Source organism: Natator depressus, chromosome 18 (assembly GCF_965152275.1).
Source record: "Natator depressus isolate rNatDep1 chromosome 18, rNatDep2.hap1, whole genome shotgun sequence".
NCBI lineage: Eukaryota > Metazoa > Chordata > Testudines > Cheloniidae > Natator > Natator depressus.
In genome coordinates, this window is record NC_134251.1 from 6,100,995 (window position 1) to 6,126,886 (window position 25,892).

Sequence of the window (25,892 nt, forward strand, 5' to 3'; positions counted from 1 at the left end):
TGACTCAATGGCTATCGATTCCCTGGGGCCGGGGGGAGCTTGGAGCCAGGCGGGGGCATGGCCTTGCCCACCTGCCGCTTTCTCTTCCAGATGAAGAAGGCGATTGAAGACCTGGCAAATCCGAAGACGCTGAAGTGAGCAATTCGGAGCCTGGGAGAGCAGCCCCTTCCCCCTTCTGTGCAGCGGAGCGTGGGACAGGGGATCTCGCTGGGGCACTGAGATCTCAGCAGCAGGGGGGCAGGGCTGGCAGGAGCCCCAGCCTCTCACGTGGGTCTCCCCAATTATTTTTTATAAATGGAAATGGATTTGAAAGCTCCCCCGCCCTTCCTGCTCCCGCCGCAAGGAGCCACGGTTGTGAGAGCAGAGGCAAAACCTGGACCTCTCTGCCCCGGGGAGCCTGCCAGCCGCTGGCAGCCCTCACCCACCCTGGAGACATAATAACACACAGCTACACAGGGACAAACAACTTGGGCCACAGACTGTCAGTGCAGAGGGCAAGCCAAGGCTGCAGTGCATAGTGCAATGTGAAATGTGCATGCACCATCCTGAATTTAGTGCTTGCTGCCCTCTCAGGGCTGGGCCCAGTGGGACAAGAGTCTGCTACTTAGCAAGCCCGAGAAGAGATGCTCCTTGAGCTCAAGGGGCAGGGGCCTGCGCTTCGGGCAGTGAAAGGCCCCAGTTCCTGTCGTGTACGTCTGGGTTCATCACAGACCTGCCTGCGCTGGATTCTCCTGTAACGTGATGTGCTGCCTTTAATCACTCCCTAACTGCCAGGGTGCAGTTTGAGTCAGAAACAAGCTTGCACAAGCCCTGAGGAGCCAGACCACCCCTTGCCTGTCCCCAGCGGAAGCTCAGCCTAGACCATCCCCAGGGCAGCCAGGCTGTTGTGGCCTACACAGCAGGGGACGGGGGGCTCCTTTGAAATCCATTGTTCCCACTCACGGCGCGCTGTAAATCAGAGATGAGGGCCGGCCGGTGCGGAGCTATTGATCCTTTGTATTTCTCTGGGGACACGGACCATGGAGGGGAAAAGGTGTCACGGCCCTTGCATCCCGCCCCCCCCCGGGGGACCCCTCCCCTTGCCCCCGCTGACGCAGGCCAGCCCTAAGAGGAGGCAGCGGCTCCCAGAAGTGACAGTCGTTGCACATACCAGCCGCCTTCTTTACAGTCCCCCCCTTTAAAGAAGCACCCTGCATGGGAGGAAATCCTGCAGGATGCAGGGGTGGGGTGGGACGCTGCCAGAGGTGCCAGGCGTAGCGGTGCCAACATACAAAGTCTTTTCAATTAAAATATAACATTCACCTGTCCCCCATTCCCCCCGCCCCCAGTGGGCTAGCTGAGATTTTTCTCATTTGTACCATTCCCCCTTCCCTCCTATCCCCCTCCCAAAATGGGTGAACGATGGTATGTGCCCGAGGGAGGGTGGGGGCAGCCGTAGGGCCTGCCCACAGAGCCATCCAAACGTTTGAGATCAGAGAATCAAAGCCAGCTGTGCACAGCAATTGTGGGGGGTGGGTTTGGAGGAAGGGCCTGTCATGTAGTCTAGGTTGAACCTAACCCCATTGTCCCCGAACCGTGATGTGTCCCGGCCCTCCTCAAGGCTGCAGCACAGTGATGGGGCATGGCTGTTGGTGTGGGGCGTAACTAGCATCCACATGGCAGCTGGGCCCTGGAAATTAACTATGGCCCTGTAAAGAGGAAGGACCAAACTGACTGGGTTTGTAGCATTTCCGCCTTTAGGCTGGGATTTGCAAGAGTTTATGGGAATTAGACACCCCCCATCCCTCTGCCTTGATGGAATTTGGGTATCTAACCCCCTCAGGCACCTTTGAAACTCCCAGCCTCAGAGACCAGGGTGACTTCCTAGTACAAGCCAGCCCCTCACTAGCCAAACGCCAAAGCCCCTGGCCCCAAGTGGCTTGAGAACACATCTCTGCAGCGAGCTGGAATTGCAGGGGGAAGCACAGAGACGCGCTCATGTTAAACCAGCTGGGAGCTCGTCCCAACTACATCAAGACAAGAAGCCAAAGCATCGCGTGCCGGCTTGCACACAGACCACACGCTCACGTGGCTAGCTGGGAGCGCCGCGGATGGACTCCCACCTGAAGCACAGACACTGAACACGCTCGGATCGGATGCTTCCCTGGCTCCCCGCGCTGTCCCAGCCCTCGGGGAACCCACCGGGGGACGGAACATGTCTGGGTCTTGCAGCGATTCTACTCAAAGCAGATCAGCAGCCTTGGCCGAAGGAAAATCGATCTAATCCCCAAACTTGGTGCAAACGGCGACAGTCCAGCAAATGCCGCCTCTAAAGGGCTAGGGCTGCCTATGGCCCGGCAGTCCCAGCCCCCCAGGTAGCCCCAGCGGCCACTGTTAGGAGGGATGCTCTTGGTGGTGCTTTGCCATAGTGTGTCAAACCAATAGGCAGCTTCTAATCACTGCTCCCAGCAGCATCCAGGGAGCTGGAACTAGCCCTCTGCGCAGGACCCCTCGCTCCATCCTCAGGGCAACCCCATCCCCACTTCCTGTCCCGAGGAGGGGTGGGAGATCTAGTTATAAAACACTTCGTCCTCTGAGAGGGAGCTGCTGTCCACATCGTGCAGGGAGTTGCTGAGCCGCTTCTGGCAGACGCTGGTCATGCCCTCCTGCCTTCTCCCCACGCAGGCCTGCTCCTTCTCCGAGCTGTCTGCCTGGGAGCTCCCGGTCTGGGGGGAGCCACAGGGGAGAGCCCCGGGGAAGGGGTGGGTAGAGTTCCACCTGTCCACTCCGGAGTGCACCCAGGGTATTGGGGAGGTGTGTGTGGAGGAGGAGCAGGCGGGCAGGCTGCCTTCCAGGTTGGGGCTACTTATCACCTGGGGACTCAGCAGCAGCTTCTCCTGCAGGTAGATGCTCTCCAGGTCTGAAATCAAAGCCAGGGAGGGGAAGAGTGTTTGTGGGGACTCAGCAGGGCAGGCTACTGTCAGCTGGCAGGGCCTGGAGAACGGGCAAGGTCAACACTTTCGGGAGTGGCCACCAATCCTGGGTGCCCAGCTTGAGACACCTGATTCCTTGAGGCACTGATCACCCGCAGCTCCAGCTGGAGTTGCTGGGTCCTCGGTCCATCCAGGGCCCCAGTCCTGCCCTCTGCTCCGGGTGTCACTCTGGGCTTGTGGAAGGGGATCCCCCAGAGATGCAGCATTGGCCTAGTGCAGGGGAGGGGGGGTGGCCAGGCTGCCCCTGTGCTCCATGGCCCCAGCTGCCCAAACATCCTCCTTGGAACAAGATGACAGACATGGAGCCAGGGATCCACACCTGACTGATGCAGGTCACCAGCAAGGATGGCCCCGAGGGACCCTCCTGAATCTGTTACATGCAGGGAGGGCTGGGGAGCACCAGGAGCCCTGCAGGGCTGCTCATGGCAGAGAGAAGGGGGAAGGTACCTTGAAGCTGTACGATCTCCTGGGAGCTGTCCCCGTAATTCATTTCCTCATCGTCTAGTGAGGACCAGGCACTCAGGGTGGCCTCGGTGATGGCGAATTGTTCAGCGACCCCTGGGCAGGACCATGGGAAACCAAAGACAGGTTACAAGGGGAGGGGATTGATACTGGGCCGTGTCCTGAACCTGGCTACACCAAGGTAAATCTGGCATCACTGAAATCAGAGCGAATCTGGATGAAGAACAGTGTTTGCAGGAGGAGTCTGGCTTGTCCCCTGGCAAACCAGCGGAATTCTATCGCCGGGACGTAGGAGGTCCCAGAGGGGATCCAGCCACGCTCCATCCAGTCCAGTGCCCTGTCTCCAGCCGGGACCAGCACCCTGCTCCCAGGGGGAGGCATGATATGGGGATCCCGGTATGGAAAGTGCTGGGATCCTCTGGCTGGCAGTGAGGCTGAGGGACCTCTAGCCAGGTCAGGCCCAGGAGTCCTCTGCATGGGTTGCCATTCGGCTGACAACTGAGGGACATGGCAAAGGCACGGGCACTGCTCCCTGCCATTTGCCCCAAGGGATGCCCCAGTGCCCAGCCATTTGCAGTGCTCTGTCACCGCCCTTTAGGGGGCGCCGCTGTACAAGTGGAGTCGGTGCTGGTGCATTCACTGCCCCCGCCCCCAGCACAGATTATCCCCTGCAGCGTCATTGGCCTAGTGGCTCCCCCCTGCCCACCCACCTGCTGCAAAGCGTGCCTCCCTCAGCTCGTCCGTGAGGTAGGAATAGTGCTCTTCCTCCGTCAGCCACGGCTCGCAGCCCACCTGGGGGGCGCTCCAGCCTTTCCACTCGATGAGGTGAGCCACCCGGCCGCGAGCCATGGCGGTGGGCTTGGTGATGTGGTCCTTTATGGTCTGGACTAACCCTAAAGCAGAGACAGGGGAGGAGCTGGACTGAAGTGGGCGGGATTCAGACCAGTGGGATCAACGCGTCAAGACTTGGTGCTGAAGGAACGTCCTGCATGACTGATCATGTCCATGCTGGGTGGGCATCTGCACTGTGGTAGCCAGCCCCCAGCCAGCCAGCCCCACTCACCACAATCCTCTCCTGAGGGGACACTACAGCAGCTGGCTTGGATATCTGCAGGGGGCTTCCCTAAGGAGCTGGTCAGGAATCTAGAGGGATATTTATAAGATGTTGCTTGGTTTGGGATTGACGGGAATTGGCAGAGCTGTGGGTGGGGCCCAAGATGGAGTAGCGGGGGGCTGCAGGTCAGGATTGAGGGGCACTGGCAGAGGTCTGGGTGGGACCCGAGATGGAGTCACGGGGGGGCTGCAGGTCAGGATTGCGGGGCACTGGCAGAGGTCTGGGTGGGACCCGAGATGGAGTAGCGGGGGGCTGCAGGTCAGGATTGAGGGGCGCTGGCAGAGCTCTGGGTGGGACCCAAAATGGAGTAGCAGGGGGCTGCAGGTCAGGATTGAGGGGCGCTGGCAGAGGTCTGGGTGGGACCCGAGATGGAGTAGCGGGAGACAGGTCAGGATTGAGGGGCGCTGGCAGAGGTCTGGGTGGGACCCGAGATGGAGTAGCGGGGGGCTGTAGGTCAGGATTGAGGGGCGCTGGCAGAGGTCTGGGTGGGACCCGAGATGAAGTAGCGGGGGGCTGCAGGTCAGGATTGAGGGGCGCTGGCAGAGGTCTGGGTGGGACCTGAGATGAAGTAGCGGGGGGCTGCAGGTCAGGATTGAGGGGCACTGGCAGAGGTCTGGGTGGGACCTGAGATGGAATAGCGGGGGGCTGCAGGTCAGGATTGAGGGGCACTGGCAGAGCTACTTGCAGGATGCCGTGGACTGGGATAGCAGGCTGGAACTGAAGTGCACCGTCGCCCCTGCCCCTCTCTTGTAACCTGAGACTCAGGCTCCCTTTCTGGATGGTGAAGTGCCCCTGCCTGGGCAATGTGGGGTAATGTTTTTCTCCCAGCAAAACCGCCCCCTGCAGGGCTGTGGCAGCCCTTCTCGCAGTGGTTTTTGCACGGCTGGAGCTTGGAGCTATTTCCCCTGAGGCAGCTGCAGTTTTGCATGTCTCGTTGAGCTGGGAGTTACGTGGCACTTCGCAGGGCAAGCACTGCAGCGCTCTGAGGGTGCACTGACGTGGTATCTAACCGGGACCCTCAATAGAGCACAGCAAATCATGGCATTCAAGAGGCACTAGACCCCTGCGGCTGGCTCCAGTCAGCTGACTCAGCCTCGTGGGGCTTGCGTGGGGGGGCTATCAGACTGCAGTGTAGACGTTCAACTCGGGCTAGAGCCTGAGCTCTGGGACCTCGTGAGGAGGGAGGCCAGCCGCGGGTGTTTAACTGCAGTGTAGACATACCCTTTCGTTCCGGGCCCGAAGATGCCACCTTGCACTACGAAGAATTTCTCAAGGGTGAAGTTAGCACTGGTGCAAGGAGCTGGATCGGCTATTTACCATTGACCCCAGCTCAGCTACAGCACAAGCAGAGCATCTGCCTCTGGGGCCAGAGGGATAGTCAGTCTCCAGGGCTCATTCATTGGATGGCTTTTTTGCTGAGTGCCAGCTCTGGTGATAGTCACCAGTTCACTAGGAACTGGACTGAGACTCCTCAAACTCATCATTCCATATGGGCCAGTCTTCAGATAGTCACTGCTCTTAATGACTTGGGCTGGATCCCAGTTTACTGGTGATAAAATTTTGGACAGCTCACCCAGGGGTGATTCCAAAGCCAACTGAAGCCCCTGAGGGAATGTCTACATTGCAATTAAATGCTCAGGGCTGGCCTGTGCCAGCTGACTCGGGCTCACAGGACTCGGACTAGGGGGCTGTTGAACTGGTTTTCCAGGCTTCTCGGACTCTGCCAGGAGCTCTTGCAGCAGGGGAAACAGGAAGAGCTGCCCATCATACGCAGTCATGGCTGAGAAAGAAGCCACTTTTATAAATCCGAGGAAGGGGCGTGGCTAGAGCATTGGCCACGCCTCTGGATGGCCCTTGCCCCACCCGAATTGGGGAAGCAGATAATAAAAGCCTGCAGCTGCTTTCTCTGTAGTGTGATGTGCTTGTTTAGGAGACCAGCTGGCCCAGCCCTAAGTGGATAGAGGAAGAGGCTAAGCATCTCTCCCACGCTAGCCAGTCCCCCTTGATCATTAGCTCCTGCTACTTTGCTAAAAATCACAATTTCTGTTATTTTACCATGTTTATCATAAAATTCACTGTGGTTTTTCCCCCTTGCTAAGCCAATAGGAAGCTCCCCACGGTCTCATGGGATTTCCAGGTGCTCTGGGTCCTGAAGACCTGAACCCTGGTCACAGTGCTGTCCCCAGCATTGCCCCAGCTGTGAGCAGTGTTCCCCCAAATCTGTCTGCCCTGGGTCATCTCCTGAGCAGGTTCTGTCTGTTGTGCTAATTGATGACAGTAGAACATAGCCGCGGCGGGAGGCCATGGCAGGAGAGGCGACTGCCAGGGGGCCAGGGCCAGTCCCAGTCCCAGTCCCAGTCCCAGTCCCAGTCCCAGTCCCATGGAGGGCTCTGGAGACCTTGAACCAGACTCTGTGTTCAGGAGGGAGACGGGCTGCTGTATTTTGTATCATCTGGGGCTTTGTCGGGGCATGTGGCTCCATTCCTAGATACAATGAATTGCAGCGCTCAGGCCTAGAGGTCGGGAATGTAGGGGTCAATGTGGCCAAGTCTGTGTCTGGTGGAATGGGGCATGATCTCCTGGCCAGCTGTAGACGGGGAAGGGCATTATTTTGCCACCCTGGTCATCTGGGGTCTGACAGCATCCAGGGGCAGCTGTGCAATCACCTGAGGCCAGGTGTCCCCAGTAGAGGGGGATGATAGAGAAGACGCTAGATCCCCCTTTCCACCAGCATCCCCTCAGCCACTTGGGCCAGCTTTACCCACCGCCTGCCATCCAGGTGCTGCCCTTGGCTGGGCACGGAGAGACCTGGGTATTGTGTCCGGGCTGCCCTACCAGCTCCCTGAATGGCTCCATGTAGCTGTTGAGTAGGATGTGGAGGCGGGTTGGGACTGAGGGGCACCAGCAGCGCTGGATGGGAGCCTGGACTAGGCTGGGAGGGTTTTGGAGGTAAACAAACGGATACCCGTGATGCTCCGAGGGGATGGACCGGAGCCATGTCTGCCCCCTCTCCCACCCCATGCTGTGCTCCGAGCAGAATAGTCCTGTCCCCGGCACTGGGGCCCTTTCTCCTCGGTGGCTCTGGGAGCTGGGCCCTGGGCAGGCAGCCTGGGGCATGATTCCAGCACTGCCGGCCTTGTGGAGAAAAGGGAATCAGGCCAGCAGGGCCAGCCAGTTGGTGGTTTCCATGGAAACAAACACCTTATTAATCTCCACTACACACAATTAATTACGCCGGGGGGGAGGGACGGTCGCGGCTGCTGCTGAAAGCAGATAAACTCCCTTCCCTCTCCAGTGCAGAGGCAATTAGAGCCGCTCAGCCTGGCCTGTGGGGTCCGGCTGGTCTCTGGCCTGGGGAGGAGGCTGCTTGTTGTTATGGGCAGCGCTAGCTTCTTGCAAGAGCCATGGGCAGATCTGAGATCTGAAAGGCGTGATGGCATGGACCAGAGGATTTGGATGGCTCTACCCAGACCGAGCAGTGGCCCTACCCCTATCAGAACTAAGGACCCTTTAGTCTCGTCAGCCTTCGAGGTCAGGATGTAGGGGCTCCCCATGCGGTAACACAAGGCGGGGTGGTCTGTGCTAGCCAGTCTGGGAGTCAGAGAGGCTCGCAGGGGCTATGTGTATCCCGCAGCCTTGATAAAGAATCCCTTTTCTGTTCCCCGGAGCCAAGGCATGGCTCTTGTCTAGCCCGAGGCCCGATCCGGCGGGAGGATGGGTGCCTGGGCCCTGGACATCCCCTCAGTGGGGGTGGGATCAGGCTCCTTCTGGGATCAGGCCCTAGCTCTAGCAGACCAGCTTGGCTACTGGCTGCTCCATTTGAATGAAGAATGAGGAGACCCCTTCAGGCAAACCTGAATCACCCCGACTGCTCTGTCAGAAAGCTCCTCTGAGACCGGGATTCACCCTTGCCGACAACACGGGGGGCAGAGAAGCCCTGCTGGGATCTCGGCTGGAAGGCTGGCCTGGCTGCCCCGTGCTGCATCTTTGCACCAGTGCTCCTCTGGGAGGCTGTGCTAGGCCCGTCATGCCAACCTGGGGCTCAGGGGTGACGGAGCCGGTGGGAGGGAGGGATGGTCTTTACCTACCCACCAGAGAGGAGGTCGCCAGGGCTGTGATGTTGTAGCCGCTGGAGCCGGATTTGGAATTGGAGAGGATCCCACTGGATGTCTTGAAACATTTCTGCAGAGGGAGGAGAGACGCAAAGGCTGGCAAGACAGGCTGGGTCAGCGGGTACCCTCAGCCAGCCCCATCTCTAAGAGAGGGGACCCATGCAGGCCATGGGCACTCAGGACTCATGATACGAGATGGGTGGCATTCTGCTGTGGACTCGTGAGGGGGGCTTGTGGGACCATGTCTAGTGCCCTCTGCTGCTGCAAACGTGGTTGCAGAAGTCCCCGTGCTTGTAACTCCAGGGGCAACTGTAGTTAATCACAGGTTTCAGAGTAGCAGCTGTGTTAGTCTGTATCCGCAAAAAGAAAAGGAGGACTTGTGGCACCTTAGAGACTAACCAATTTGTTAGTCTCTAAGGTGCCACAAGTCCTCCTTTTCTTTTTGTAGTTAATCATGGTCATCATGGGGTGAACTGGGTTACACAGAGTACTATGGGATGGAGCCACGCTCCACACCTCCCTTACTTTCCGATTAAGTCTGGCTTAGTTCCCCCCCGCTCCTCCTCCCCATGCTCTGGTGTGTTGCAGTTAAATAAAGCAGTAAGTTCCCAGCCTGCAGGCCAGTGAGTAGACTTATCTTTGTTGCTGAGCCACTCCTCCAAAACTCAGAGATGTGGGCGGTGGGTTTTGGGGGGGCGGGGGGCATGCTCAGTGTCCGCCAGGCACCTCCCAGCTGAGTCCCGTCAACAAGGCTGGTTCTACACCCTGGCACGGAGTCCTGGGACGGCAAGGGTCTGCAGGACCTTACTATCCCATGAAAGCCCACTGTTCCCATTCAGTGTAAGGACCCTGTGCCGGCCTTGTGGCCCACCAGAGCCTCCACATCCCCGCTGGAGCTGAGCAAAGGCCAGGTGATGTGATCACCTTGAACCTACCCCCTCCACTTGCCACAGTTTTCCAGGGACTTCCAACCTGGACAACCTCCCCCAAAAAGCACAGCTTCTGGCATGGCAGCCACCACATGCATCCACTAGGGGGCACCACTTCAGCCACCCCCTGCCCTGCATTCTCCCAGGAGCTCAGCCGAGGGTTCCCAGACTGTAGAAGCAGAAAATACCCTCAGGGCCACCCAACCCATACTGACCTGCAGAGGGTCCCAGCAGAAATCCATCTGGTTTTCCTAAAATACAGGGGAGGAAACGAATTAAAACCGGTGCCAAACCCAGGGCTCCCCAGCCACAGCCCCCCTTTTGCTGCAGATTTGTCACGGGCTGGAGGGGAAACCAAGATTCCTGTAGCCCAATGCAGCTCACTGGGGAGGGGACGGTCTTCTCTGTACAGCGCCTAACACAGTGGCTCCTTCTTCTGTCTTCCTTCATCCTGGCTTGTTTTATTCATTCCCCTCCTGTCCCCATTCCCTTGTTCTCCACTCCAGCAAGTCACTGCTTTTGTCTTGTTTTCCCCCTTAACCCGGGTTTGCAAGTGCTACTGTGATAAAATTATTATTAAACAGCTGCCCTTCCCTCTCTGTGGGGCTCTGGGGTGAGACCTTGGGGAGCCCAAGCAGTGTCAGTTCTATGCGTCCTCACCCTCTTCTCTGTTCATGACCCCTTCCCCTCCCCTGTGCATCCTCTGGCTAAAGGCTGGACCAGGAGTGCAGCCGCCCGCCCAGATCAGCCAGCAGGGTCTCCCCCCACACTCTCCTCTCCCCTGGGGCTCAGGGATGGGTTTGAGTGCCTCTGAACCCCATGAACAGCCGAATTAACCTGTCCGGGGAAACAGCCCAACGGGTGTCAGGGCTTGGGGGGGGGGCAATAGCCAAATCTCTGCCTTTTAAAACTGAAATCAGGTTCATTCACTGAAAGGTGTGGGAGCGATTGCTGCTGCTGTGCCGGGTCACTACTGGGATGAGCTTGACAGGCCTCAGTCAGCAGTGTCTTCAGTGTGGGAAGGATGGGCTTGTAGCTAAAACACTCACTGGGATGCTGTGGATTCAGTTCCCCAGCTCTGCTGCTTAACCCTGGGCAAATTACTTAATTTCTTGGAGTCTTTCTGCCAACTATAAAACAATGGCAATCATTTTCCTCGCTTCCAGGGGTGCCGGGAAGGTAAACTCCTGACTGTTTGTGAGATACTCCACATATAAGCACCTAGATAGAATCGCATTTCAACGGTCTGGCCAGGACTGTGATGAGAAATGGATAATTCTTTATTCAGACAGCTTGTCTGAAAGACACAAAGCTACACAATTCTCTAAGCGAGTGGGCGGGGAGGTGGGAACAGCAGTACAGCCTAGTGAGCAGGGCACAGGAGTGAGGGTATGCCTGCACTTCGAGCAGGAGATGTGCGTTCCAACTGGAGGAGACATACCCAGGCTAGCTCGGACTGAGCCAACCTGCTAAAAATAGCATATGAGTGGTGGGAGAGGCTACCTGCCCTAAGTACACATCCATCCAAGCCCCAGCTCAAAGTGTGGCCATGCTCTGAGACCCAGGCTCTGTTCCTGGTTTTGCCACTGGTCAGCTGGGTGACCTTGGGCATGTAACTTCACCACCATGTACCTCAGTTTCCCCATCTGTAAAATGGGGATAATGATCCTGACCTTCTTTGTAAACCAATTTGAGATTGGCTGATGGAAAGTGGTAGGGATTATTTTTATTACAGGCATATAAGGGAAAAGGTCTGAATTTGGGGGTAGGTTTTTAATTACAAGATTTTTATTTCTTCCCCCACCATAAAAGTGGAATTTCCCCTCAGGAAATTACACTGGTTGGAGGTGTAGGATGGGCAGTATTCAGACCTTGACCACAGCAGATTTCAGGGGTAATGTCTGTCTAATCCATCTGGTCTTTTACTGCACCCATCACCACAGGATCTGGGCGCCTTGCACACCACTGGCGAGATGGGCCTGGAATGCCCCCTTTCTACAGCAACAGTTCTCACTCGCTTTTGGTTCACGGCCTTAAAAATAAACAAACAAATATCCCACAATGCTTTGCAACTTTGGCCACAAAGGACGGTGGGCTTTGGGCCGTGGGAAGAACTAATGGGAGGTTTTCTGGTACGGTGGGTGGGGGCTGCTGGCAGGGGCCGTCTGTGTAAGTTCCGGGGTATCACAGCTTAAAACCCTGGTGTGTTTCATAGACAGCATTCTGTATGAAACTGGCTTGTTCTTTCCCTCGGAGCGGGACAGCTGGACCCCCAGCTCTTTCTAAAGCAGCTCGGTGTCATTGTCTCTGTTTTACTCATGGGAAACTGAGGCACAATTTTTGCTTATTCCTAAAACATATTAACAGAAGTGGAGGTTGCTTGGTGTGGAGGTTAGATTGGGGGCTGTTTGGAACAACCTGCACAGTGCCCTAAACAGCGGCCAGTGAAAGCTTTATACCACTCCTCCCCCAGTGTTCTTTCCACGCTGTTTACCCTGCAGCACATTCGTCCCTGGCACAGAGGGACTGTGTCGAGCAGTAGTAACAACACCCAGCTCTGATATGGCGCTTGTCACCGGGAATGCAGGTCAGGGTCATTAACAGATGGGGAAACTGAGGCACAGAGCAGGGAAGTGACTTAGAATCATAGAATCATAGAATATCAGGGTTGGAAGGGACCCCAGAAGGTCATCTAGTCCAACCCCCTGCTCGAAGCAGGACCAATTCCCAGTTAAATCATCCCAGCCAGGGCTTTGTCAAGCCTGACCTTAAAAACCTCTAAGGAAGGAGATTCTACCACCTCCCTAGGTAACGCATTCCAGTGTTTCACCACCCTCTTAGTGAAAAAGTTTTTCCTAATATCCAATCTAAACCTCCCCCATTGCAACTTGAGACCATTACTCCTCGTTCTGTCATCTGCTACCATTGAGAACAGTCTAGAGCCATCCTCTTTGGAACCCCCTTTCAGGTAGTTGAAAGCAGCTACCCAGGTCTTGCCCAGGGTCACACAGCAGGTTAGTGCTAGAGCGAGGAATAGAACCCAGGTGTCCTGATTCCTAGGCAGGGGCCCTAGCTGCTAGACAGCACTACCTCTCTAATGCCCTTTCACACTTGGTGAATGGATGGACCGCCCTGAACCCAGAACTGGGCTGGCCAGGTAGCAGCAGCCTCCTCTGCCACGCACACAGGGTAAGGTAGTGCTGTTGGTGCTGACCTGGGGGGAAGGCTCCATGGCTTAGCTTGTCAGCTCCTTAAGACAGGGCCTGTCATTCCGTCCCGGGTTTGTAAAGCGCCTCACACAATGGGGTCCTGGGTCCTGACTGGGGATCCTGGATGTTATAATAATAATAACATGGCCCGGTCGGTGCTTGGCCTCACGGAGAGGCTGCCAATAAGCACAGGAAATACGGATCCCTGGCCACTTGGCCTTTGTCTGAGTCACCAAGCTGCTGTTACATGGGCCACTGAACAGCCCGTAGTCTATAATAGCTTTCATTCCCTCATGAACGGGTGAGCGGCTCCCCCGCCTGTTTCCCCTCCCTGAGTCATCCACACTACGTGCCGGCAGAACCCTCAGAGTGACCTTTCGGGCTGCAGGGAAATGTTTAAAACCCCCCCCCACACACACACACACACACCCTCGGTGACCAGATAGCAAGTGTGAAAAATCGGGATTGGGGTGGGGGGTAATAGGTGTCTATATAAGAAAAAGCCCCAAATATCGGGACAAGTCCCTATAAAATTGGGACATCTGGTCATTCTACCAAAGCATCACAAGCCTCAAGGTTTGTTTGCCAAACAGCAACTAGAAGTCAGCTATAACAGCCACCCTCACAGATCATCAGCAGGGTTTGAACCCAGGTCCTTCAGCAGCACGGTATAGCTCTTTGGAGCTAGTAAAGTGACTCCACTAGCTAGCAGCGGTAGTACCCTGTTCTTCTCATTGAGGCCAAGCTGCTGGAAGGGGTCACAACACATATGTTGCATATTCCTGTAGCACTTGTGATGATTGTCCTGCGGGTCTGACTCTTTGGTTACCTTGCTGTTGTCCTTCCCCAGGGCAGCTGCGGGCACTTGCTGACTGTCACGGTGAGTGGAAGGAGGGCACTGTGGGTGGCTGGCGATGGAATATTCCTTCTGAGCACTTGTGAAGAATTCTGCAACCGAAGGAGACAAGAGATGGGTGACAGAGATGTGCTGGGCCTGGTAACCCTCCTTCGGTGTCTATTTACAGGGCAGTTTTTAAAGAGATGCTTGGAAAACTGGGGATGGGGGAGATGGAAAATTTCAACTTTTTGGCCCAAAATTGAACCCCAAATCTTTCAGTTTGGAAATGGTGCTGCGGTGCCTCATGGAAGTTGTAGTTCAGCTGCCTCATGTCCCCATTCTCCTCTATAGGACAGGCTCTTCAGCCAGACTACATCTCCCATGATGCACCATGGCCTTGCATGCTGTGCGACCACAGTGCATCATGGGAGCCCATGGTTCTGGTGCCCCATGGGATATGTAGTTTGATGGGGAACTTGGCCCACAGAGGTGAATGGGGATGTGAAATACCCAGCTCCCATAGGGCACTGGAGCAGCATTTCCAAATAGAAATATTTTGGTTTTCAGGCGTTCAGCTTTTTGACAAAATGTCACCATTTTCCAGGGAAAGCAGACACTTTTTGTGAAAAATTTTGTTTAGTTGAAGACCTAATTTTCCATCAAAAACAGTGTACATGGAAAATTTCCCACTAGGTGTGGCAGAGTGCTAGGGTCTGAGAGCAGGCCCAGGGTTCTGCTCGCTGGGGCACTAGCTAGACCCCCCTGGGCTGGATTTAACTGGGGGGATGGGTGCTCAATGGTTTAATTAGGTAGGAAGCTGATGAGCTAAAGAGAACAATCAACCTGCTAGCTGACAACAGGTAAAGGCAAGGAAGGAAGTGCAAGGGGGGTGACTAGCAGAGGCTGTGGGAGACAGGATCCTGAGATCTCTGGAGAGCGGGCAAAGGGGGCTGTTTACTTCCCATGGCATGTTGCTGGACTGGTGGGGGAAATCCAACAAATAACACACAGGTGCTTATAAACTTGGAAGCAACCAGCCTCTTTGGGTGGTCCCGAGTGGGGAGAAGAGAGCCTGTTACACATGCCTAAGTTATCGATCAAAATATGGGCATCCCAAATCTCTCGCAGTGGCTTCTATGCCACTTAATACTGTATCTATCTATTCCCTGTGTTCCTCTCTTGCCCCTGCCAGCTGACAGCCACACGGTGCTCCACAAACATTAATGGTTCGGCCTCACAAGCCCCTTGTCAGTACTGTTATCCCCACTTTACAGATGGGGAAACTGAGGCACAGCCTGCCAGGAGTGTGCCTTGGCAGGAATGGCCACCTCCCTCCCTCCTGCCGCAGTGCCCTTTAGTAATCCCAGCCCTTCCCTCAAGAGCTGACCGGGCGGTTTGTATTTTGGCTTGTTCTGTGTTTGTACAGCACCTCGCACCACAGGACTGGGCCCTCTAGGCGCTGCCTCAGTGCAGCTAATCAATAATGATTAGAATTGACAAGCTTATTGTATTTAATTAGGCTTGAAAACCGTTAATACATTTACTTCACTGGGCAGCATCGTTCCTGATGATTGCATGTTTGATGGAAAGTCCGGAATAGGTCAAGCAAGTGCCAGATGTGAAAAACTCAGCACAGGTGGAAGTTCAATGCAATTAGCAAAAATGCCAAACACAATATCCTTAGAACCAACGTCCTACGTGTCCTATAGGGAGCAAAGTCCTGGAAATATAAGAAGTCCCTCTAGTGCAATCTGAACAGCGTTGTGTGCAGGTGATAGAATCAGCAATGAAGAGAGCCTAGACCAGGCACAACTACCTACATCACTCGTGCTACAGAAGAAAGGATGGATGGATTTGGAACATTTTTACAAATGCCCAATAATGGCTCCCTAAACAGGCGTTTCTTTGGCAACGCCAGGGCAGGAGACAGAGAGGCCAACCTAGAGTGTAGAACTGATCAATGAAATTGTTTTTAATTGTTCACTTTATTGATATAACTTCATAAGTAAAGTATGATGAATGAAACTACATTCATTCATAAAACCAGGTACCCCAATAACTGGCTAATTGAGTTTCACTTTCAATCCAATTGCTGCTGAAATAGCTGAAACTTGCACTGCTTCAACATTGTAACTTCTGCTCCCTGTTTGCCGTTCCTTACCCTTGTCCATGGTGTAATCCAAACTCCATTTTAACTTGTTCCAAACTCCCTTTTAAAATGCTCACTTCATTTTTGCAAAACCCGGCTGTAATCTGATTAGTGTAGTTTAGATGTGGGAATGAGGTATGTATGGATGATGGAATCAACCTCCAGCCCCAGCCTGCCCTGATGAAATAAAGAGTAAACACCAACGGCTGAAGATGCAGACAGCAGGCCTGACAAAGCAAGAAGAGTCCACCCTCAAAAGAAAAGAGCAAAAGTACAATTGAAAAAACATCAAAGCCAGGTCCCAGGCTGAAAGTCATGTCTGCAACTGACGGGTGATCAGTCACACCTGACCCAGAGGCCGCGTGACACAGCAAGACCTGTAAACTCTGGATTCAAACTAAAGTCTACAAAAAGGATGGATGAGATGGAAGACTTTGGAGGGTAACATTCTGCTGCCAACATGGAAGGGCATTGGTGCGCGCCCAACAGAGACCCAGCCCTTCCTTGTGCTCGGCTTTCCTGGCCAGTTAGCCGCCACAAGCTACGGACCCAAGCCACGAATTCAAGCTACATTCAGGACTGGTAACTATCTAGCAGCTGCAGAACATTTGATATGTGTGTGTGTGTGTGTGTGTGTGTGTGTGTGTGTGTATACATAGGTATTAGATATTAGTTATTGGTCTTAAATCCAATTGTGTTATTATAATAAACGAGACATCTTGTCTTGTCCCCTGGAACGATCCTGTGCAGTTTTGTCTGTATAACAAGAGCACCCGCATAGCACGATAATGGCTGAAGGAGTGTTATTGCACCCAAATATAAAAGTGATCGGAAAATGAGCCCAGGATGGGAGTAATTGGGCTATTTGCCTGATACACCTAATCGTGTGGGCAGGCTGATGATGATGAGAAAACACCTGCCCTTAAAGCTCTGGGAGCTAGGACAGCAATAGACACACCTGGTCCATACAACAGATACATCAGATACAATTCTGACCCGTGTAGCCACACGCCAGGGTAATCAAATAGAGGAGAATTACCCGAGCCCACTTAGACAGCTCCCAGCCATCGCTAATTCCATCCCCAAAGGCCAAGAAAGCCCATCCACACACCACGATTCCCTGCACATCAGTGCATTTGCAATAGTTTGGACCAAGAGGAGAACAAATTTTAAAGTCAAGGGCCCTTCGTGGGAAATGCCAGGCGCCAGCTCTCGCTGTAAAGCAGTGTTTGTGGCCCACAAAATAAATTGCACAGCCAGGCAAGCAGCAGGAAAAGCTCAGGAAGACAGGCAGGGAGGTGAAGTGTAACAGAGATGGGCAAAGGCCGTTGCAAGAGCCTGTGCTCTTCAAGGTGACCTGCGTTAGGAGATATAATTGGGCCCTGAGCCCTCTAATGCTGGGATGGACACAAGGCCTGGAAGGCAGCTTTGGATTTTTCCTGTTTGGTGCTTATTTTGCATTCCAAATTCGGGTCTTGCCTACTCTAGGTTTCCAGGGCGACACTAGGTCTGGTTGGAGACCTGGTCAGATCCGAGCCTCAGGAGTGTCATGCGAGTAAAAGCTGATTAACAGAGGGGGAGGGAGGTGATTTTGTTCAGACTCTTTAAACCGGTTGGCTTTGCTTTGTGGCAAACAGGCATTTGAGTCAAACGCATGGCAAACGCTTTGGAACAAGCGCATCTTTGCTAAAGCTCTGACACCTTCTCTGCTGCAATTAAAGACCGAAGAGTGCTGACAGCTTCCGTCTCCAGGATCTCCAAGGAGCGCTCCAGCAGAACCAGAGACAAGCAGATATTTCAAAGGGACAGAGTTTAACCATCCTCAGGAAGCAAAAAGGCCACAACTACGTCCCCTTCTCTCTTCACAAGCCCCCTTGGAGCAGTCTGTGTTCAGCATTAGCATGGGGCAGGGCCTTGTGCTGCCTTGTCCTTCCCCAGCAATGCTCATCAATGTCTGAGTGCACAACCAGTTTTGCCTCCGTCCCCACCGGCCGTGCGCTCCCAGGGATTTGCTAGGGAGAGGATCGGCTAAGGATGTACAGTCTCCACAGCATGGTCCTGTGCTCCTAGCCCAGCGGGTGTGGCGTGTTCAGAGCGTGTTGTGGGGCCGCAGCTATCCAGCCCGGGAAACTAGCAGAGCTGCTGATGGACCCGGCTGACTGTGCTGAGCCTGGAAAAGGGAGCCCATGGCCCTGTTCTCTTCCACCCTCATCCACCTGCTCAGGGAAGGTGTCCCCTACTCCCGGACCCGCACTCCACCCCAGCCAGCTCAGAAGGCACCTTCTCCACATCTGGTCCTGTTATGATCTCTGTCTCACCTTTGCCGTGCCTGGTGCTCTGCAGGCCAATGCAAGAAGACAAGCTCCCTGCTCTGATGAACTTCGGATCTGTGAGGCCTCGCAAACTCCTACGCCCCCGTCCCATGACTGCCTGCTGGGAGCAGCCCCCGTTGGCTCCGTTGGGATTAGCTCACAGAAGTAAACACGACACCGCCGGAGTGAGCGTCTGCATGCTCAGCCCCTTAGGGTGCAGAGGGGCGAAGCAGTGCAGGCAGGTGCAGCGTTGCCAACTCTCGTGATTTTGTCACGAGTCTCATGATAATTATTGTTTCCCGTAAAGCCCCAGCTCCTGGAGTCAGGTGGATCTGTGATGATTTCAGCCTTCATTCTTAAAGAAAAAGTAAGTTTCTAGCACTCATGGCTGCGAAAAAAGCTTCAAAATGTGACCCCTAAAGGCTCAAAAAGCAGAAGGCAAATAAAAAGAGCTCCAAATCTATTATTTTTATATAATCTCATGATTTTCAAGCCATGATTTCTGGTGAGCCTGACACGTGATTTTTCAACCTCTGGGGTTGGCCCTCCTGTAGGTGTAGACATACCTGCCCTACCTTTGTGATCTAGCCAGCAGGGCCCCGAAATGTATGTATGTATCCGGAGTTCCGACCAGGCTGCGCCAGAGCCCCTGCTGCTACATCTTCATGGCTATTTTCAGCCGTGCTAGGCAGATCAAAGCTATGTCAACCTACTCTGCAATCGCACCTCTGATTATGGGGTCGACGTGCCCTACGTTTGACAACTCTGGCCATGTGCATGACGCACACCAGGGCCAGGCGCTCATGGGTGCAACAGGGAAGGCCTTGGCTTGTCTAGACTTGGGTTTGGAAGGCGTTAGCTCACACGGGGTAGGCTTTAACTCAGCCAGTTTAAAACACGTTGACTGCACATTGCCTTGTTAACACATTAACTAACACCTTCCAGACCCTAGTCTAGACAGGGCCTCGGTCTGTATATGAACCTGTGTGTATCCTTCTACATAGGGAACCTAGGCAGGCTTAGAACAACTCTCCGTGCTGGGATTTGGCCAGGGCATGGGGGTCCAGGCTACAATGACGTATGAAGCCACCTAGAGTCGATAAGACACTGTTCAGAGCAAACCCTGCCCTGCAACCCGCTGCATTTTCCATCTGATTTCAACATCTGCCTCATAGGGTGACCAGATGTCCCGTTTTTAAAGGGACAGTCCCGTTTTTTGGGACTTTTTCTTATATAGGCACCTATTACCCCTCACCCCCTGTCCCGTTTTTTCACAGTTGCTATCTGGTCACCCTACCTCATACCTTAAAAATCTCATCCGCTTTGAGAACCCGGTGGGAGGCCGCCTTGCCTTTCACAGCTGATTTTATGTATTTTATCCCCAGTTCCTGAGAAGCCATTGGCACTTCCTCCTGAAAACCATGTTCTCATGCCCAGCTGCCCCCTCGGCACCTGCTTTCAACTCAGGGCCCTTGCCTGCCCCGCTGAAACCCTGGAAGCTTCCTCAGCAGGAAGCCCTTGTCCTCCCTCAGACAGTGCAGCCCTTTCACAGCTTTGACTCTGATGCTCCTGGCTGCCTGACAGTGGGGAGGAATATAATGGATGCAGGAAATTAGCTTTCAAGTGTGATTCTGCTCAGAGACATGCCTTGATATAAAGGGTTTTGTGAGGCTCCATGTTTATTTGTTCTCAAAGGTACTTTGGAAAATTTCAGGCACCTCAATACCTTTGCGGATCTAGGGCTCGGTGACTCCAGACCAAATGTGTCCCCTTTCAGAGTAAAGAGATGAGGTCTTTCTAGCTGCCGGCCCTGCAAACTCCTGCCGGGCTCTGAGAGTCACGCTGGGGGTTCTCATCCTTCTCCCCAACCATCGCCAGTTGCAAAGGGTCAGCTGGCAAATTCTACACCCAGGCAGCCCCCTTGTCTTGAATGGGTTTGCACAGATGGGGCTGATAGGAATAGAGTGGCCAGCTCTGGGGATGATGCGGGAGGCAGAATTGAATCCAGCTCCCCCTGTGCTGGCTCCTGCAGGGCGAATGGGAGCAAAACGTGGTTGTGTCCCTGAAGCGAACAGGTGGGAGTGGCAATGCACACGGGGCGGGAGTCTTGATCGCCCTACGCCTCATGCACTGCAGCAAAGTGGTTGTGAATGGCTCCCATATGCAAATGGTCAAAACCACCTTGGTCCTGCAAGTGGTTCAGTCGTCTGGAAATTGGTGAAGTCTGAACAGATCAGGACTCCTTGAACCACCTCAAATGGGGTCCACGTGATGGCTCTCTAAGCAGCTTAGCTGAATTGGGTTTTTTATTAGTATTTATTATTTGTATTTTCATAGCAGGTGGAAACTCCAGCTACAGACCAGGGCCCCATTGTGCTAGGCGCTCTACAAACACAGGAAATCTCCCCAGTGGAGATGGTATCTTGTGATAAAGTCACCCACTCTGGAAAACACGTCAGAGAAGAAGGGGAGAATTTCTCAATTCTGGGAGCACAAACTCAGGACTGGGCTTTCGGAGATCTGGGTTCTAGTCCCAATTCTGCTGCTGGGTGACCTTGGGCAAGTCCCACCCCTGCTCTGTACCTCAGTTTTCCCATCTGTAAAATGGGATAATGAGACTGCCGTCCTGTGTACCGTGCCTGGAGCTCTATTGGTGAAAAGTGCTAGCTAAGAAGTAGGTGTTATGAAGCTTACTTAAATTTTATGCCAAATCTCTTTTCCAGCTTCTGGCCCCCTGCATAGCCTGGCTCCTGGTGGCACAGCCGAGAACACCATGCTGTGTGTATTACCAGTCCCTTTCCATGGCTCCTTTGCAAGCTGCACCTTGCAGCCCGTGATAACAAGCCTGCTAGAGCTCTCCCTTTCCACATCCTTCTCCCCAGCAACTAATCTCCCCCCAGACTCCCAGCGGGCCGAGCCCTAGCTGCCTGGCACATGTCGGCATCCTCCACCTAACAGGCTCTGCAGACAGTAATATTGTTAAGTGTAACCGACGGTTCTGGGTGGTGAGTCATAGACACAAGTACAGTGTGCCACTCCTGCCCAGCCTCACAAGGCCACATCTAGGGAAGGATGCCACAGGCTGACGCTAACTGCCCTTGGAGAACAAAATTCCTCTTCTCTACAGATATTTATAGTGAGTGTATAGGGGGTGTATATGCACAATACCATGGGGTCTGGTGCAAACCAAGGGCATTTCAAAGGCTTTGCTTCTCCACAAGCAGTCTCTCCTCTGCAGGTTTCGGCAGCACTTAAGGCTTTTGTGTACACACACACACACACATCTATAACTATATAAGTGTGCCTGGATCTGGTTAAAAGAGAAACTGGAGCTTTCCAAATGGAGTGGAAGCATTTAAACATCCAGCTCCCCCTGGAGTTGAACCGCACCAGATCTAATCCGTCTGCTCTGATGTGGGTGGGTGGGTGTGAAAGTAGAAGTGTCTGTAACAACCACCCACTAAAAGGAATTGCAAAATGTTGGTGTTTTGGGATTATGTAAAAGAAAAATTGGGTTGGCTTTCCTTCTTCTTTGGGCCAGTGTTGATCTGGGTGGATTTGCATTTTCTGAAATCCCGTTGTAACTGGAAAAGTGGACTATTTTTATCAGGCTGGTTATTGTCATTGAATTCTGTGAGTCTGACCTGAGATTGGGGCTCTTAGGGGTGTCCTACCCCAGGTAGCATGACAGAGATGTAGATCTCAAAGGAGATCAGTAGCATTGCCCCCATTTTACAGGGGGGGAAACTGAGGTACAATAAGGGGCAATGACTTGCCCCAGGTCACCCAGTAGAACCACGACTAGAACCCTGGTATCCTGAAGTGCAGTCTAGCACTCTGTCCACTAGGCCACATTGCCTCCCTTAAACTTACACCACTTAAGTGACTCACAGATATTTACAGTTTTCCCCTCACGATGCTCCTGGGAGGCTCAGTGCGAGTGTGGACCCCTTTGTCCTTGTCACCCAGGGCCACCTGGAGCTGAGGCCCTATCAAGAATCCTGGTGTGATAGGACCATGCCAGCAGCCAACAGCGAGCTGTCCCCTTGCTGCCTTGAAAGCAAAGGAGGACACGCGCCGAGACATACAACCATGGAAAAGCCCGGCCATGCGGACTGTTTGTACCTGCACTGTTTGGCTGTGAAGATCCCAAGCGATTCATCCAACATACATGACTCAACGGAAACTGGCGATGGCTCCGTGGGAGGCATGGCTGGCTTCCATGTCACTTTCAGGGCTAGGCTGATCTCGATGTGCAGCCTTCACAGTGTAAGATGACATGTGCAGTGACAAGGGCCTGTCTCGGCCTAGCTGTGCATTCGGGGCCACGTTGTCAAAAGAACTCCACAGGCGCGGAGAATTTGGCTGATGGAGCTCTCTGGAGAATCTGGCCCTGGTCTGATTTGGCTCCAGTGTCTCCTGGACTTTGTAACAGGCCTTTCACCTCTAGTTTGAATTCAGATCAACTCAGTCATGACTTAAAAGCTGGTGCTATCTCAAGGCTGGCGTGGCATGAGTGTTCCCACGAGACTGATTTCCACACCCTACATATCACCTGCACAACCGGCAGCCTGCAGGAGAGAAGCCAAGTCCCTGAGTGGGCCCCGCCCTCACCAGTGGCTGCCTCTGGGTTGGCAAGGGCGTGTTGGCAGAGGAGCGTGCAGGGCATCGCTGCACAGGTGTTGTAGCTAAGCAGAATTCCCTATTGCTACAGGCCTGTCACCTGTACTGGCTGCTCTTCCCCCCACACCTCTTCCTCTAAGCCCTTCCCATCCCAATACCACAAGGGCCCAAGACCTCCCCATCAACCTCCCCATGATCGTCCATCAGTCCAGGAGGAGGGAGCTGGATGGGGGGTCTCTGCCAGTGGGAGCCTTTCTCCAGCCCCTCGTCCATCCAGGCAGGGTTCCTATGCGCAGCATCCACTTTCTGCTTGGCATCCTTCTTGGCATGGTGGGTGCGAGTGTCCTCAGCTCCGTGTCCCCTTCTGGATCCCTTGCTTTGCCCCTGTGACTTGTTTCGCCATCCTGGTTTGTTCATTTGTTGTGCCCAGTATTCAGCTGATTTCTGGGCCCTGGGGCCCCTCCCTTGCCTGAGGGCCTTCCGTTGCTTTGATGGGCTCTGCCCACCAGTCCCAATCACCAAAGAGGCTCCAACCTTTCACCAACACCTGACTCACTTTAAAAAGCAGCCCAGTAATACATGGGGAAAACATGCCGACACCGGCTTTCCTTGTGCGTTATGGAGTCCCAAAGACCCAAGGTCTTCACCACTGGTTCTTATTGGCACAAGGAGGCTAGTCCCAGTGTGCAGCTGGATATAGTCCCCTTCTCCATGGCGATGTGCACTGCTGGACCATTAGAGCACTGTACCCCAGAGGTGGCTGCATTTTGGCGTGGGATGAAACAATCATTACAAATTGCTTTGCAATGCAGCTTTTAGGATGAAAGCCTCTGTTATAAGGGAATATTTCCTTAGAAAAATATGACTCTCTGGGCTGAATTCAACACAAGTTGCACATGGAAGCTGAGAACTGGCCAGGGTTTGTGGGACTAGAACCCAGAACCCTGTCTCCCCTGTTGTAACCCCATACCCAGGTTGCTTCAGGGCTGTTTTACCATCTGAAATCACCCTGGGGAATGCATCAGAAAGAGTCTGGGCCCAATTCTAATCCTGTGTATGCTGGCATAAATCAGGAGTAATCACACCGATCTCAATGGACTCACACTGGTGCAAACAATTGGGACCTCTAGCTTGATGATGCTCGCTTCCCCCAGGCTTCCCACCTAGCACCAAATGCCTCCCTTTATTGCCTGCTCCTCCCTGAGTGACTGTCCCAGAGACGTGGCAAGTTGTCACTGCCCCGGGGTTGGAAGACAGGTGCCTGACTGTCTGCATGCAGCAAGCCAGGAGCTGCCGTGGCAGAGTCTCTGTCTCATCCTGGCTGTGCAGGGCAGAGGCTGCTCTGGGACCAGGGCTGACGTGAAGGGCTTGACCGAGATGCCAGGAGGCTGGGGTTTGGGAGGGGGAGATTGGGAGTTTGATGCGGGTCAGATCAGGGCTCCATTCAGACAGTGGCTGGAAACAGCTGTTTCAGACAAAGGTGCAAGAAACCCCCTAGTGGACACAGATGGAACAACCTGCCTTTAGGGGAGGTTTCTGCCTGACCCGCCTCAGTTAGTGTCCTGTTTATGCCCTGGAGCATGGGGATTTTTACCGAGTACGTGAGTGAAGCTCCAGCCAGTGTCCGAGGGGAGCCTTGTAGTAAAGGCAAAAGCTAAATGCCCCACCCCCAGATCTGCACCCCCAGCCAACAGCCCTCAGCTAGCAGGGAATAAAGCCATTCCCTTCCTCCTTGTCCTGAGTCTCAGTTACATTCAGTAACACCCCCACACACACAAACACACACGTCCGAGGGGCTGGCTGGCAAGGCGGGGCATGGGCAGACCCCCATGGGGAGGCAGACACTAAGTAAACAATCCTTGGGCTGGAGAGCAGCTGCCTTTGGATGGCAGGTGCGAGTCGGCGGCTCTCTCCCCTCCCCCTCTCCTTCCAGCCCTGGCTGGCTCAGCCCCCCTGCCCCACCCCTCCCTCCGCGGTGGATGGCACTCACCTTGGGACACGCAGGACCCCATCATGCGGGGCTTCTCTTCAGCCCCCTCTTGGACAGCTGGAAGCTCATCTCTTCTCTCCCCAGCTCATCTGTTCCCTAGCCAGCTCTGCCGCCTGCCCAAGGTGCAGACAGAAGACCCAGCTCCCCCCCCAAACCCCCCCTGTTTGATTTTTTCCTCCTCGGCGCTCGCTTACTCCTCCTCCCCTGCTCCCCCCTTCCCCAAGTTTGCAGGGGACTGTGGCACTGTCTCCGGCGAGCCGCAGGGGAAGAGGAGGCAGGCGGCGCAGCGCGCGGAGGAGAGACAGACGGACGTGCACACACAGAGGGGAAGAAAAGGCAGCTCTCTGCCAGTCAGGGCTCCTTGGGGGATTAGCTGGGCTTTAGCCACCTCCCCTCTCGCCTGGCTGCTCTCCCCTCCAGTGCTTGCTGGAGCCGGGGAGCTGTGAGGGGCCCTTTGTCCTTCTCCGCCCGTGGAGAGGAGCCCACTTGTTGCATTCCCTGACAGCATTGGCGGGCCTGTTTCTCCTTGCCCTGACCCCAGGCGCTGCCTTGACCCCTGAGTCCAAGGAGGGTCAGGCTCAGAGGCTCTGCCCTCCCCGAGCCGGCTGTGATGCTGAGGGGGGTTACAAACAGGCTCCTGACAATGTAACAACAGTCCCCCCCGCTCCCGCCCCCAGCTGTGACTGAACCACTTTGCTGGGCCCCCAAAACTGCCACTTGTCTCCGCCGACTGCTGAGATCAGCATGCGGGATGGGGGCTTGAGTGACCAGGGCCTGGGGGCAGTGGCTTCTCAGCGAGGGGGGAGGGGGGGCTTGATGCTCGAGTTTGCTTTCCACTCCCCGCACCTGCCCAGTGAGTTGCACTTTGCTGCTTCCAGAGCAAAGAGGGCGGCTCACCCCTCGGGTCTGGTATTTGTTGGGGAGAGGGATTGTGTGTGTGTGTGTGTGTGTGCGCGGGGGATTTGCTGAATGTGGTGGCTCCTAGGGAAGGCAGAGGGGGTTGTTTGCTTGTACCAAGGTCTCTGTGTCAAGACAGGACTAAGCAACCAGTGCCCCTCCCTGCCCCCGGTTGGATTATGGACAGCCCTCTGGAGGCAGCCAGCACTGGAGATTTTCTGGCATAGTCTGTGTTTATGAGATTTCCAGTCTAAGTCACCTGGCCCAAGAGGGTGAGAGAAATTC

General features: G+C 54.4%; 2 protein-coding genes across 4 annotated transcripts in view; one reads left to right on the top strand and one right to left on the bottom strand.

Moving 5' to 3' along the window:
• The window catches only part of LOC141974284 (chloride channel protein ClC-Kb-like), a 30,608-nt gene extending 25,898 nt beyond the window's left edge, over nucleotides 1-4,710 (top strand). The window contains exon 20 of one of the 2 annotated variants that reach the window (XM_074933849.1): nucleotides 91-4,710. In XM_074933849.1, coding sequence (XP_074789950.1) covers nucleotides 91-138 — 48 coding nt within the window. In that variant the 3' untranslated portion in view covers nucleotides 139-4,710. The remainder of the gene's footprint in view (nucleotides 1-90) is intronic. The other variant, XM_074933850.1, reaches the window with a different exon arrangement.
• Nucleotides 1,386-24,849, bottom strand: FAM131C (family with sequence similarity 131 member C). 2 transcript variants are annotated; one of them, XM_074933851.1, is made up of 7 exons: nucleotides 24,711-24,849; nucleotides 13,628-13,746; nucleotides 9,805-9,840; nucleotides 8,637-8,730; nucleotides 4,145-4,327; nucleotides 3,420-3,530; nucleotides 1,386-2,899 (listed from the first exon to the last, which is right to left on the bottom strand). In XM_074933851.1, the coding sequence occupies exons 1-7, from the start codon at nucleotides 24,733-24,735 to the stop codon at nucleotides 2,550-2,552; spliced, it is 918 nt and encodes a 305-aa protein (XP_074789952.1). In that variant the 5' UTR covers nucleotides 24,736-24,849; the 3' UTR covers nucleotides 1,386-2,549. The 2 variants fall into 2 exon arrangements, with proteins under 2 accessions (XP_074789952.1, XP_074789953.1); XM_074933852.1 differs by lacking the exon at nucleotides 24,711-24,849 and adding an exon at nucleotides 12,804-12,918 and having other exon boundaries at nucleotides 13,628-13,738.
• Between the last annotated feature and the right edge of the window lie 1,043 nt (nucleotides 24,850-25,892).

What these genes read in the sequence shown, in the direction of transcription:
- FAM131C (XM_074933851.1), bottom strand. Translation starts at nt 24,735, where the DNA reads ATGATGGGGTCCTGCGTGTCCCAAG. An exon ending in GGGGTCCTGCGTGTCCCAAG is followed by an intron (nt 13,747 to 24,710) that starts GTGAGTGCCATC and finishes CTTCGGTTGCAG; the next exon opens with AATTCTTCACAAGTGCTCAG. An exon ending in GGAGGCACGCTTTGCAGCAG is followed by an intron (nt 3,531 to 4,144) that starts GTGGGTGGGCAG and finishes GGTCCTGCCCAG; the next exon opens with GGGTCGCTGAACAATTCGCC.